The 14,727-nt window shown below is 40.0% G+C and overlaps 1 protein-coding gene across 5 annotated transcripts in view; it reads right to left on the bottom strand.

Annotated features, from left to right (window-relative positions):
• The window catches only part of myripb (myosin VIIA and Rab interacting protein b), an 87,898-nt gene that overhangs the window by 12,338 nt on the left and 60,833 nt on the right, over nt 1-14,727 (bottom strand). For all 5 annotated transcript variants that reach the window (XM_028969515.1, XM_028969517.1, XM_028969514.1 and 2 more), the window contains 7 exons: nt 12,331-12,467; nt 8,930-9,013; nt 4,790-4,887; nt 4,540-4,620; nt 4,249-4,458; nt 2,935-3,130; nt 311-870 (listed from right to left, as the gene is read on the bottom strand). In XM_028969515.1, coding sequence (XP_028825348.1) covers nt 311-870; nt 2,935-3,130; nt 4,249-4,458; nt 4,540-4,620; nt 4,790-4,887; nt 8,930-9,013; nt 12,331-12,467 — 1,366 coding nt within the window. The remainder of the gene's footprint in view (nt 1-310; nt 871-2,934; nt 3,131-4,248; nt 4,459-4,539; nt 4,621-4,789; nt 4,888-8,929; nt 9,014-12,330; nt 12,468-14,727) is intronic.

Genomic DNA, 14,727 nt, shown 5'->3' with positions numbered 1-14,727 from the left:
AAGGCTCACTGTATTTTAGCCTCTCAAAGCCAAAACAGCCAAGATACTTTATTGTTCTGAACAGAACTATGGATAAAACTGTACCTTTTTCACTGTTGTTCGTGGTATTTTCTGGCTTATGACATCCCACGACCCTCAAAGGTTAATGAGATTTATAAGGATTATGCCTTGTGTCTCACCTTGTTTGTGCTGGGCATGATACTGAAGAGCAGTTGGCCAGTTTGGGTGTACTGAGTATAGTTACTTTGCGAATAGTTACCAAAAATCGATTTGAGTTATTAAGAGATACACAACTCTGTTCTGTTCTCACCATAGCCACAGCTCCACATGGTGCATGTGCTCCTTCCCGCTTGCTCCTTCTCCTGCGTCGTGCCTTCTTCACCTCACTCTGCCTCTCTTCTGCTTCGCTGCTATCTCCAGCAACGCGTGGGTTAAAGTTGACGTCCAGTCCAGCACTGGAGTATAGGTGGGGTGAGTGCGTCGGCCGCAGCTGGAGTGGACCAGGTCTGCAGGATCTGCAGGGCTCGGAGTCCGAATTGAGTGTTTCAGTGTTGGTGTACTGTCCGGATGAGGGGGAGGTGATGGGCGGGTGGTGTGTGTACGTCCACTCTGGGTCGTGCTGTGAGTCAGTGTAGTAGGTCTCGTCTGAATACTTGCGTCTGAACTGTGCCAGGGCAGCTCCCCACCCGCCTTCATCTTCAGGGTCTGATTCCGAGCCCATTTCATCATAAGCAGAGACCACCCCAGACTCCTTTTCCAAGGCGCTGAACACCAGGCTCTTCCGCTTGGTCAGCAGCGATGGGCGGGAGAGCTGAGAACTCTGCAGTGCAATCCAGTTTCCATCGGGACTCTGAAGGACCGAAGATGCACCTGCACACAAAGAATAAACACTACATTTCTTAATGGCTACTCAGGCGAACCATACAGTAGTCCCATTTTCCCAAGGGCCTCAGAGTTTTTGTCCCTTAGCCTGGCCAGCATAGCTTCATAGGACACAGCCTCACTCATTAGAGTTTTCTACTCTTGGAATGTTTGCTTGTGGATTCCAGTGCCTTGGATAACCTTCATGGTTTTTAAGATCAGCACCGAGTCTTCTAGTTGTGGAATTAACATATTGCAACATCTATCTTTTCTATTTTTCAAGAATGACCTCTTTAAGAGCCTGGATGCTGCATGGAGAGTGATGCTAAACTTGTCTCTTCAGAATTCCACATGCAACAGTGGCCTTAGATGTGCATTTTGGATCATTGTCATGTTGGAAAGCTGCACAACGACCAAGGGCACGAAGTAATGGAAGCACTTTCTCTTTGAATTGGGAGCAGTACATCTCTGAATTCATGATACCATCAATGAAATGCAGCACTTATGCAGCCCTGCATTAGTGCACTGCCACCATCAAGTTTCACCGCAGACACCATGCATTTTTCTGTCTATTCTTCACCTTTGCGATGCCAAACCGTTCCAAAAGTTTTATCGTCATCTCATTACTCCAGAGTATAGAGTCCAAGTAGTCTTCATCTTATTCAGCATGGGCCCTAACAAATGATAGATTGTGCATAGACTTCAAGAGATGCGTCCTTCATGGACAACACCAATGCATGGCAGGAAACAGTCAGCCCAGTTTGGCTTGCTACTTCTTTAGCTAACTGCAGCAAACTTGCATGGTGATTTTCTTGATTTTCATGGTGAACTATTCTCATCAGAAGATGCTCCTGCCAAGGTGTTAACATCAGTTGATGAAATCACTTTCGCCTCCGGATTTTACTGATTACTAAAGAAATTATTTTCTGCCTCATTTACATTACATTTACAGCATTTATCAGACGCCCTTATCCAGAGCGACTTACAATCAGTAGTTAATGGGACAGTCTTCCTGGAGCAACTCAGGGTTAAGTGTCTTACTCAGGGACATAATGGTAGTAAGTGGGATTCGAACCCGGGTCTTCTGGTTCATAGGCAAGTGTGTTACCCACTAGGCTACTACCCCCCCCTACCACGCCTCCTTTTCTCTTCCATGTGATGCCACTCCTCACATCATGGAATGGGAAGGGGTTTCTTTGTTAATTCCAATTTACAGTCAAATTCTTTTTTATTTGTGTGAGCAAATAAAAGAAAAATCTTGTTTCCAATCAATGGCCCAGAGTTGTGGTAGTATTTTGGAGCATAGTTTTCACTTCACAAAATACTGATTCTGAAAGGAAACCAAAGGCCAAGTCTGTTGGGTTGTACTCATTTATGCTGACCATTGTAGGTGTTTGGATCCCATTGGCTGGGAAAGACTATATGGAATGTGCCCTCATGTGTCTGTGGCTTAAGCAACAAAAAACATTTGTTTCTTTTCAAGGTTTACTTAGCTAATCTTGGAACAATGTGAAACAGTCCAAACTCACCTCAGCCCACCTCAGACCACTTAAATGTATGTGTATGCATAAAATAATCAAATTTAAAGAATTATTTGTTGAGATGTAACAATGTAATTGTCTCTAATTCTGCCTTTTGGTGATCGTACATCTTATACACTGTACGATGCACAACGCACGACCAAGTTGTGATTTGACCGAAATGAAAGAATTATTGCACGAGTGCACAATTGGCTCTAAAATCGCACCGTGTATGCCCAGCTGACAAACTTGACACCGACTCATTTACATACTAACAGTGATTGGATGTTTAGCTAGGTGGAGGGAGAGGGATCTAATTTGTGTCTTTTCCGGTGGATTTTTAGGGTACTGTAGTAAATCAAGTCAATATTCAGTTTGTGGCTAATTTATTATTTTCTTTCTTAATTTCTAAAAAGTTTGATTTAAGGGGGCATTTCCCCCTCTTGCCCCAGCATAGTGCCGGTCCTGCATCACTACGAAAAATCACCATATAATGACCACAAAAAAAAAAAAAAACTTATAAACACAGTTAATGGATGTTTCTATGTCTTACTTGAGTTGTCCAGCCGGTCCACACTTTTCCAGGTGGGAAGGGAGGCCCTCCTCCCATCCCTCTTCAGGGAGGAGTACTCTTGCACCTCCCTCCCCTCCTCCCCATCTTCTCCACCCGGTGTCTTGGGGGCCGCGGTCGATTCCGGATCCTTCTCTGGTGACTCTTCGCTGGTCAGGGAGAACGCTGACCTGGACCTCTGCTTGCCGTCAACACACACACAGCAGCAGCAGCCGCACACGCAGGACACACACAAACAGAGCAGGTGTAGCACATTCACACAACACACAAGGAGCATGCAGACACACACATAGAGCGGCAGGGAGGCAGACATATTCAAACAGGACGTGAGCATGGAGCGACAGATTGTGAAAAAGGCAGAAAGTGAGAGAAAAACCGTTTTCTGGAGGGCAGACCCATGGCTAATAAGACCCACGTGCCAATAATGAGATTAGACACCATTGAACAAACCATGTGCGTTAGCCCTATGTGGCATACCTCCCCTGTTCATTCCACTGAACCAAACTGAACTTCAGTTTTAGTGGCAGTTCAGAGATATTCAGAGATGGTGATAGATGTGGCAATGTGGCATGCCTTTACATTATATTTGCATTTATGGCATTTATCAGACATGCTTCTTTAAAGCTTTAGAAAATTAGAGTTCCTGTTCCTGTAACTACTGTCCCTGTTACTAATGTCTGATAAATGCTGTAAATTTAACCAAGTCTTAATTTGGCCTACTTGAATAGGCATCTGTGCTAACATAGACCTGTTCAGTCTTTATTTATGAATGAACTCTTAGCCAAATGATTTATATGCACGTGTGATTGCTAAAAATGACCAGAAGAGGGTAGCAAAGTCTGAATAATTTTTGTTGCTTACTTTAACTAACACCACCCAGTTGTTAGTCTGGAAATATTCCATTGAATAAAAGCATGCGAATACTGTGAGTGGTTTTACCAACTTACAGAAATGGCAACATGCAATAACAATGAATCTGTTAAAATTCATGTTTTGCTTTGAATTCTGCAAGTAATTCCTCAAGATGTCATTATTTAATGTTGTTGGTATGAAATATATAAAGAGCATTACACTACAATTACAAAGCCACAAAGCTACAGAGCATCTCTGAAAGTTAAACATGTGTCAGTATGCGCTGTTGAAAATAAACTGAGGAAAATGTGCAGATTTCTAAATTTAAGCCATACCAAATTGAACCGCGAGTCAGGAAACGTGATTTAATTTGGCATGCTGAATGTGTGTGCATGTGTGCTTAGGAATGTGAGCGGATGAGCGTAAACACATGAGTGCTCTTACCCGGATAGAGAAGGAGCTCTTAAAGCAGGCCTGTGCTAGTGGGCTGTGCTTGGATGTGGTGTGTGTGTTCGGTGTAGATGTGTGTGTGTGCGTTGTGGGAGAGCGTGTGTGTGTAGACGGGCCAGGAGAGGGCAGGCAGGCGCTAGGAGTCTGTGGCAACATGAAGTCAAAGTCCATCTGCATGTCTGAGCGCTTCCCTCTCTGAATGATCTGAAAGATAAACGTATGCAAAAAATCGGACACACACACACACAAAAAATACACATGCACAAACACAAACACACTGCTTACCTTCTGAACAATGGTTGTGGCCAGCTCCTCTATGAGCTCTTCTCTGTGGTCGCGCAGATACCGAGCTTCATTCTGTTTCTCCTGGGAACAGGACACAACACTGTGAGGTGGAAGGATGGATAAATATGGAGGGATGAAAAGATGGATGGCCGGATGGACTGAGATTGACAGCAAAAGTAAGAGAACGAGAGAGCAAGAGAGATGGATGGTGAAAACCGCAAAGCAAGTGATGGGGAGAAAGGAGTATTACCAGGCTGTCACCACAGCTCTCTGCTTTATTGATGGCTTCCTCTATGGCCTCCTCAGCCACACGCAGTGCAATGGTGAGTGTCTCTGCCATGCTGTGATCTACACACAAATACACAAACATACACACACACATAATTAAAGATTCATTCAGAAGCATCCGTTTCTAATCATCACTGTTGCAAAGGTATAAGAAACTAGTTGATACTGTACTTATTACTGCCTCATTTTTGCACAACAAAGCAGTGCTGTTGTCCCATCATTCTTAGTTCACAATTACAGTCTGTTCAGGCTTTCACACTCGCTGTTATCCTTTGAGTGCTTCTGTGATTTTGTGTTGATGTTTTGTTGCACTGTGGGTCTCTTGTTGTGTAATGTGTAGATGGTTGAAACAGCAATCTGCACAGGATCTGCTGAGGGTGGACACCACAAAACACACTCACTCCCATGCAGGCCATGTTAAATACATTTCTGGTTTTATTCCTATCAGAGGATTACATTACAATTTGATGCCTAAAAGTCACACATTAATAATTCAAAAAGTAATGCACATCATGCACATCTGCTGCAGCACAAAACAAAATGTTCATGTTAAAATTGAATATCTTATATTTAACACATTGGCACCAGTAAACTCAAGCTATAACACTAAAATTAATAAAATAAATTCAACAGTACTTTTTTTTTAACTGTGTGGAATCAGTGTTCCTAGTGTTTACCTATTAATATTAATTGAAAGGGCAAATATCACATTTCATCAGATTTTTTTTACCGATTTGATTTGATATTATTCTAGGGTCTAGAATTATGGGCAAATCTGAACTGCCGAGTTATTGGTGTGTTTCCTAAAAACACAGGCTGTGTATGAAACATGACACATGATTGGTATCAGTCCATATTAATCTCCCCATTAGCCGATGCTATTCTAATACAACATGTTTTATTTTATCTGAGTCATTGATAAAATCATTTTATTACATCTATACATGTGCCTATACCTCTACTGGAACCTGATGCACATAGGACACCTTGTACTCATGGTACTCGAGCAGATATATACTGGCAAATAATCATTTGAGCTCATTCCAGTGAGCAGTGGGCAGTGGTGACATGTATAGCCAAGAGCTGCATTCTACTAATTATGTTGGCTTGGCAACACCAACATACTGTTCATCAACTTTCTTCTATTTATTATTTTGCCTATTTTTCCTAACAGCAACTAGTCCTTGAGATTACATTTTACAGCCATCAAAATATCCCGCACATCTTTGGCCCATATTCTTCGAGTGTGCAAAAGCTTTTCTAAGCATTTGGACACTCCAAATTTACAGTGGAAGCATTTTTTATGAGACCACTCAGCCGACAAACCGTCTTGGTAAACACTAGCTGTGTTGAGCACCCAAAAATGCAAATTAACAAACAGTCTGTATAAAGGCTATCTGAGAATATGACTTTCTTATGTTCAGAACAGCTGAGTAGAGATTCATGGGCTTTAAGTAATCCAGTTACATCCAAAACTTTTCTTACACCATCATGTTTTCATGTCAATAACACTGTTTGCAATTAATTATGTTATATTATTACCACATATGAATTACAATATGATGTGGACACTAACACTGACACGTTCCCATGATAATATCAAGACTTGTAACCATAAAGAAAATATATTTTATGTCTGGTCTCACATGAGCATGCCTGCATGACCTCCTTCAATATAAAGGGCAATTGGATCACTCAAAGTCCATGAAATAACAGCTGTTCTGAACAGAAGAAACTCATATCCTCAGATAGTCTTTAGGAAGACGGTGTGTCAATTTGCAATTTAGGAAACGGTGCTTTCAGGGTTGCTCAGGAAATAAGCCAAGCCTCCGTTGAGGTTTTTTCCAACATATCAAAAAGAAAATCATAACCAAATAAAGCGAATAAACTAATAAAGATAAAGAAACATAAAACAAATAAACAAAACTTTCATTGTGTTACAGATGAAATTGGCATTGAGTTATATTAAAACCACAACTTTGAAAGTTGGTGGACAGCAAAATCATCATGAAATATACACAGGGAGCATAGGGAAATACAGCAAATGAAAAGAGCCATGCTTCAACAGAGGCTTGACTTACTTGGTTACTGCTTTTCTAAGCATTTGGATATTCCAAATTTACAGAAGAAGTGTTTTTATTATCTTTTTGTACCATGGGGACAGTCCACACCCACAAACCGTCTTGGTAAACACTAGCTGTGTTGAGCACCAAAAATTATCTGCATAAATTCTATCTGAGAATATTTTATGTTAAGAACAGCTGAGTATAAATCAATGGGCTTTGAGTGATCCAGTTGCATACAAAAAAGTGAAAGAGAAAAAGGAACATTTATTTTTTTTTACCAACAATTGTCTTACAGTTGTGTCTATTAACCCCATGTATTTTACAGAGCAACAGTGGTCACACTTTCAGCCTTCCAACCTTCACACATTTCACCAATTCAACCAATGTAACCATTTTAGCCACCATCAACCTTTCTCCACTCACCCCCCCCCCCTATCCCCCACTCCCTTTTTCATCCCTCCATCCTCTTTCATTTACATTTACATTTAAGGTATTTGGCAGATGCCCTTATCCAGAGCGAATTACAACGTGGCATTCACCCCCTATACATGTTACAGGGCAACAGGGCAAATTAATGGTAAATCATTAAAAGCATTAAACTTTGCATTTGCAGAAAATTTCAACCAAACTTTGCATGCAGTGCATGATACAAACATGGAGAATACAGCCAATGACAAGAGTATGCCTTGTTCAAAGACAACCCATGCATACTCATTATATAGTCATTTATATAAGTTTATATGATTGTATTCACCTGTTAACATCAACATGTTGAATTATTAACACATCTTTTATTATTTCAAGTCATCGTGTCAGTTTAAATATGTTCAGCATCTTTTAACATTTTTAGCAGCTTTGCAAAGCCAACATGAAGTTCATCAACAAACTTCCCTTTCTAGTTTGTAATCTGTAATTGCTTCATTGTAGTGCCTGAGAAACCTGTGACATGAACATTCCCTACATTTCACTACAGATGATATCACTAAACATGCACGCCTAGGGAAAAAAAAAAACAGAAAGCAATGAGGTGCTGCCAGACTGAAGCTCTGACTGGTCAGCAGAATTTTTTGCAGAGTCTAGAGGATTTATAAGCATCTTCAGATGTTTGATCACTTACTTGCTGCTCACAGATTTTAGGACACTCATGAGAATTTCAAGTGTGGTGCAATGCTGTTTGAATGCAAACGTGGAGCTACTCACAAGCCTTTCTCACCGGAGTAGAAATCCATGAAAAAATATACAATCGGCACTTACAAATATATTGTATAATTCATAGTAAATTCTGATTTTCAGTCACAGTAACAAACTAAACCAAAAGTGTCCTTGAATTTACAGAAATACAAAAAAGAAAGAAACAATATGTAATGATGTATTGACTGGCATAGCTCTAAACCAAAGAAGCATAGTGTGCAAGAGCTGTCCATTATTGGCTCCTCACATTTTAAAAACATAATTTAAGATTATGTTCTAGGACACAGAAATAATTACACACCCATAAATGGGTTGTTGGTTATAGCGGTTTACCAAGTGGTTCTTTCTTGATTATGTAAATCCTGAGGATGCCACTGACCTTACAGTACCAAACATGCTTCATATTATAGTGCTTCACACATAATGCTTCACATAGCACCAGTTTCAAAATAATGCCTGCAAAATATGCTGTTTTGATGTGATAATCCTGAAACTATTACAAAATATTGGACATTTAACTCCAATTTAGTTTAAATAAATCTCATTATGGAAATCGACTTTAGTATCAAACAGGAAATGCAGACCATCATCAGGGAGAGCAGTAGATTCCTCTACACTTAGTTGCAACAGGGCCTATTAGAATGAGTGCTCCAATTGTTATAATTCCTCTCAATCAAATTCCATAGAAATCAGACTGGTAGTCAGACAGGAAATACATAACCTCCCTTGTGGAGGTAATGAAGGCACTGTTTCATTTAGGTGGAACACGATTGATCACACGATCAAACAGTATGGAAACGTGACATTCTTGGGACTACCAAGAGCATCTCGGAGATCAGGCTTACCTTCACTTTGCTTGTAGAAGGTGGAGTCGCTGCCACATGCACTTCCATCATTGTCATTGCTGCCCTCATGAACACTGGCAACTTCTGGAGAGGAGAGGAGAAAAAGAGCATGGATTGTTATGGCTGGGGTTTGACAGGTTGCATACAATGCTTACTTACTGTAACTCTTATCAAAGTTCAAGTTCAAAGTTCCAATTTATTTATAAAGCACTTTAAAACAATGCAGTTGACCAAAGTGCTGTACACAGACAACAGAGAAAAGAGAGAGACAGCGAATAAATCCAGCCACAGTAAAAACAGCCACAGTAAAACAGTAAAACCAACATCTCACACAGATTTAAAAGTCTAGGAGAAAACAAATGAGTTTTAAGGGAGCTCTTAATAGCAGGAAGGGAGTTGGCCTTCCTGATGTTCAAGGGCATTTTGTTCCAAAGTTTTGGAGCAGCAAATGAAAAAGCTTGGTCACCCCTAAGTTTCCGCCTTGTCTTAGGGACAACTAACAAGGAATGATCTGCCGACCTGAGAGCATGTGGAGGAGCTAAAACTGAAGCAGATCAGACTGATACTGTGGGGCAAGGTCATGGAAGACATTTAAAAACAAATAAAAGAATTTTAAAATCAATCCGATAACAAATTGGGAGCCAAAGTAATGATTCTGGAACTGGAGTAATGTGCTTGTATCTTAGGACATTATCTTCGATATCTAGGGACTGAAGGTTGTGAACAGCTATAGAGAGATATCTCATTCCCGCCATTCTGTCTGATTGGTCATAATGTTTGTACATTTCAAATACGTTCACCTGCTGTTTAATTCACATTCAGAATGATGCACCAAAAGATGATGCTGAAGGATCAGGGAATAAGAGAAAACATTTGGACAGATGGACTCCCCCTAAAGACACTCTGCCCTAATAAGGCAGGGTAAAACCACACACACTAGGGACTCATTTGATGATGGAAGTGTCTACTTGTTTTCAGCAGTATATCCCACCACATTGTTCTGAAAATATGGCAATGTCAGAAGATATAATACATGTGGAAAACATACTGTATATGTATATACACACACGCACATGCACACGCACACACACACACACCTCTTGCAACTAGTTGCCTTTTAGCACTACTGACTCCAGAGAGTAAATGTCTGTCTCCGGGTTACCATGGCAACCCGGCATAGGTTATTCAAAACAGTGACATTATGCATGAATGAAAGAACAAAATGTGCACATTTCTAAAGTGTATAATAAATGTAACTTTTTGAGCATTCTGAGTAACCACAAAAGTCAGTATGTTTTTACATGCACAGATACAAACAACATGCTTTGAATATAATAATAATAATTATTATTATTATTTCATCATAGAATCTACAGTCTATTGACTATATTGCAGACATTTAACAACCACCTCTATACACTGCAGGTTACAGGTTTTAAATGAACAAACAGTCTTAAGATTATCATACAGCAACGTAAGCTTCTTTTGAATGAAATAAGAGCACAATTATAATAATGGGAGCATGCTTGTTTTAATAATAATAAAGTTGGGTTCAGGTTGCAATGGTATTATATCTAACATATGTCACAGTTGTTTTTGTTGTATTTACTCTGTTTCTTTTGAAATAGATCAACTGTTCTATATTTGAAATAATAAATTGCAATGATTAATTCTAGATCTTTAAGGATAGCTTTATTCCCTGAACAGAAGCTGTTGCAGGAGAACAGAGGAGAGAGTAGAGGAGACAATGACAGTCAGTTAGAAAGGAGACTAGGGAGCAGTAGACAGATGTTATAAAGCTGAGATCACAGGTTCAAATCCCAGTGGAGCTTGCCCGACCATTTGTTGTGAGACTGGGAGAGAATATCTGGTGTATGTCTGCAATACCTGCGATCACCCATCTTATCCCTGAGCGACCAATGTCACCAATTGTCATGATGGCTGGACATGGCAAGGAAGAAGGACACATATGCACAACATCACGAGACAGGAGGTTTATTACATGGAGCACACGACACAAACATCACCAAAAAAACAACCCGACGGTGAACAGAAATGAACAGGGCAGCTTTATCCAGGCAGACACAGGTGAAAACCATCAGGAATCCAAAAACAGGACAAACACGAAACTCCGATCCGAACCCCGGAGTAGCCCCTTCCGGACCGGATCCTGACACCAACAAATGCAAGTACTATTTCATATTTTGTGTGTGGTCAAGCGCAATGATATGTAGTCTAAAAATAATATTGCAATAATATTAATTTATTAATTTATCTTGAGGAAAGTTTATAATACAAAACTTCTCTGTAAAACAAATTTTACTTGAGAAAGAACTGCACGAAAAGGCAGCAATATGGTAAAATATTGCAGAATTCAGGCAGGAATAACCCAGAAGCGCTGCAGCAAAGGATGCACTGGAGAATTTTCATGGACAGGAATAGAGACAGGGGGAAAAGCACGACACAGTAGACAAGGAGGATCAGAGTTCAGTATACAGGAACACACCCATAGCACAGCAATTAGGAAGGGACGAGGGCCAATGCACAGGATTGCAGTCACAGCGTGGGGATCAGGAACAGGCGAGGGGACATTCCAGGAGAAGACGTGGTAAAATGGGGTTATATGAAAAGAATGAATCAGCACTGATGTGCTTATATGGACACAGAACAGTGAAGTCAGACAGGTGAAACTACAATATTTTAATATTACTGCTGGGTGGTAGTAGCCTAGTGGGTAACACACTCGCCAGAAGACCCAGGTTCAAATCCCACTTACTACCATTGTGTCCCTGAGCAAGACACTTAACCCTGACTGTCCCTGTAACTTCTGATTGTAAGTCACTCTGGATAAGGGCGTCTGCTAAATGCTGTAAACGTAAATGTAAATGAAAAATCAAACTGCAGATTCCCAGATAGAAGGCATGTGTCTTAAAAGTGTTACGTATTGCAAATAATGGTTTGCACCAACTTCATTTCAAATGTTCAACCTCCTGTCTTCATTCGCATTGGATGGCTAAAGAAGAAAAACCTTTGGTGGTGAGGGTTAAAAATAACTTCAAATCTGATCAAATCTTCAAAATGCCTAAACTAACACAGGAACTAAAACACAACTGAAAAGAGTATGGTGGTAATCAGATACTGCCAAAAATGACTGATTATGTGATTATTCAATAGCAATTAAAAAATACACTAAAATACAAACACAGCTCTTGTTTTTACTCACACACATCTATATAGGCAAGGAGGTAAAACTGGATACTTAGACATACAACCACACTTTCCATGGTCCTACTGGACTGCTGCATCCCAGACACTGGGTGTAGGGACTCACCAAGGGTGGGGCGGTCAGCTTTTCTATATGTATACACATTAACTTGAGGATGGGAGGCAGTAAGATATACCTGGCAGGTCGGAAAAAACTCCTTTCTCGATTATGTGTTTTCTGTAGAGGGTCTTCAGGACTTTGGCACTGCCAAACCTCTTAAAACGACTTTTGACATTATTGTAGTACCACTCCAGAGACTGAGTCCTCAGCAGTCTGCAAAACACAAATCACAGACAAAACAGCATCAGTGACATTCTCACTGACATTCACTACCACAAAGGTGCACATGGCCTGGTGGACATCAATCATTTAAACAGTTTCTGCACTGAATAACTAGATCATTTAAAAAGCACAGAAGTAAATAATACTAATACTGATTTTTAAATTCATATTTCGAACCTCAAATTTCATAATGATTTCTATAAATTTGATATAGGAATTTTAGTCCTAATAGTCATTTAATAATTTGACATGAGAATTTATTAGACTGAGTGGGTAAATTCCATGAAAAGAAATTAGAATCCCTGGTAAGATTGGCGTAGAACTTGAAGGAAGCCACTCCATGGAGTACCGAGGGTTTCACACGCCATCAGCTTTTATTCAGTGAGTAAAGTTGAGGATTGTGAAGACTGAGCTCATAACCAGGCCCTTAATGTGCAGTCAAAGTCAATGAGCCCAGTATCTTTAAAGCTCAGCTAGCACTCTAATTGAAGATTTGCTTGCTGTGTTCGTCCTATGTGATTACAAGTGAGATAATTGGAAGAAATCCACACTCTTTAGTGAATTACACTATTGTATTAGAGGAAATTCAACACCCCACACACAAACTTTCCTCTTCTGTGGGGATTCCTTTGCTGTGGTCCAGTAATTGTGTGGTCGCATCCATCACTGAAGATAAGTCCACTGGCAGGTAACCAAGTGCTTGACTACTGATTAGACAGTTGAGTGTCTGTCTGTGTTTAAAACAGCACTTCCCACACAACTGGTCTAATTTAAGTGTGTGTACATTGCATTTTTAATTTTTTATGTTTCACTACATTTTTAAAGCACGCACACACATGCACACAGTTAATTGAAATGTTTTGTTGATAATCATGCTCCACATTGGAGCTATTCAAAAAGTGTGCTTGTCAAAAGTGAAAGTAATTGTCATTGTGAAACACAGCACAGCACATGATGACACAACAAAACATGTCCTCTGCTTTTAACCATCACCCTTGGTGAACAGCAGGCAGTGCCCAGGGAGCAGTGTGTGGGGATGGTGCTTTGCTCAGTGGCACCTTGGCAGATCGGTATTCGAACCGGCAACCTTCTGATTACAGGGCCGCTTCCTTAAACACTAGGCCACCACCGCCCATGTTGTTCTGGTCAAACACATTCGGCCTACTTTTCTCATTCTTTACCTTGGAAGACCCAGGTTATTTTTAAACACAATGGCTCCTTTTCAGTTGGGGTGCTGAGGAAAGTCCTGCTGTTACTGCAGTTCATCCAGAAGAATGTAATGCAGAGAGAGGGATAAAAAGAGTCAGACAGAGAGAGAGAGGAAGGAAAAAAAGGATAAAAAGAGCGCCTCTCCATCCATACTCTACCGCTCCCTCTCTTTCCTTCTTTAACCTTCTCTCTCTTCCTGTTCCTCTCACTCAGTTCACATTTCAGGTCACGCAGAATGCAATAAAGCAGGCCTTCAGGGGACAGGAGGAGTGTGTGTGTGTGTGTGTGTGTGTGTGTGTGTGAGATCCAGCCAAAAAGGAAAGTGTGTTTGGGTTGTATTTTGTTCGAAAGACACACACATAGAGAAAGCTTTATGACACATAGCCATGTCAGGATCATAATTGCACTATTAAATGTACCTTAAAATGTATTATAATTTTACATCTTTTATTTTATTCTATTTTCTCCCTTATTCTACTTTATTACATAATTTTACTTAACTATGCACAGTTAAAAAAAGGGTGATTCAGGATGCATTTCACTGCATGTTGTACTATTATAACTATGCATGAGACTAATACAAATCTTGAATTGTAGAGTACACTTTATAAATGTATCTTTTATAAAATGTATAAGAGTGACTTTTAAACCTAAAATGTAATACTAAACCCAATGTGCGCAACCACCAGCTATTCTTGTGGATTTATTCATCTTTACCTTTTGCAAATACAAAATACATTATATGATGTCAAATAATGATGTCTGTTTCTTTTGGGTGTAATACATCTTGCATACATTTGTCATACTATGCAAACATTTTGACAAGGTAAAAGCATAATTGTTCAAGAATTCCTGTACATCACAACCCCACAACCCTATATCACAAACAGAATTAATACATTCACCAAAGTAAGTTGAATTGAGAAAAAAAAAAAAAAAAAAGCTTCATGCCTCCTGCTGCAATTTTAAATGAGATTTAAATAAAACATGCACAAGGAAAGGCTGCGTCTGTGCTTCTGCCAAACTCCAACTTCCCCTGGCA

The sequence above is a fragment of the Denticeps clupeoides genome, chromosome 2, assembly GCF_900700375.1.
Source record: "Denticeps clupeoides chromosome 2, fDenClu1.1, whole genome shotgun sequence".
Taxonomy (NCBI): Eukaryota; Metazoa; Chordata; class Actinopteri; order Clupeiformes; family Denticipitidae; genus Denticeps; species Denticeps clupeoides.
Note: the sequence above shows the minus strand (reverse complement) of the source record. Positions and strands in the feature narration are given on the sequence as shown.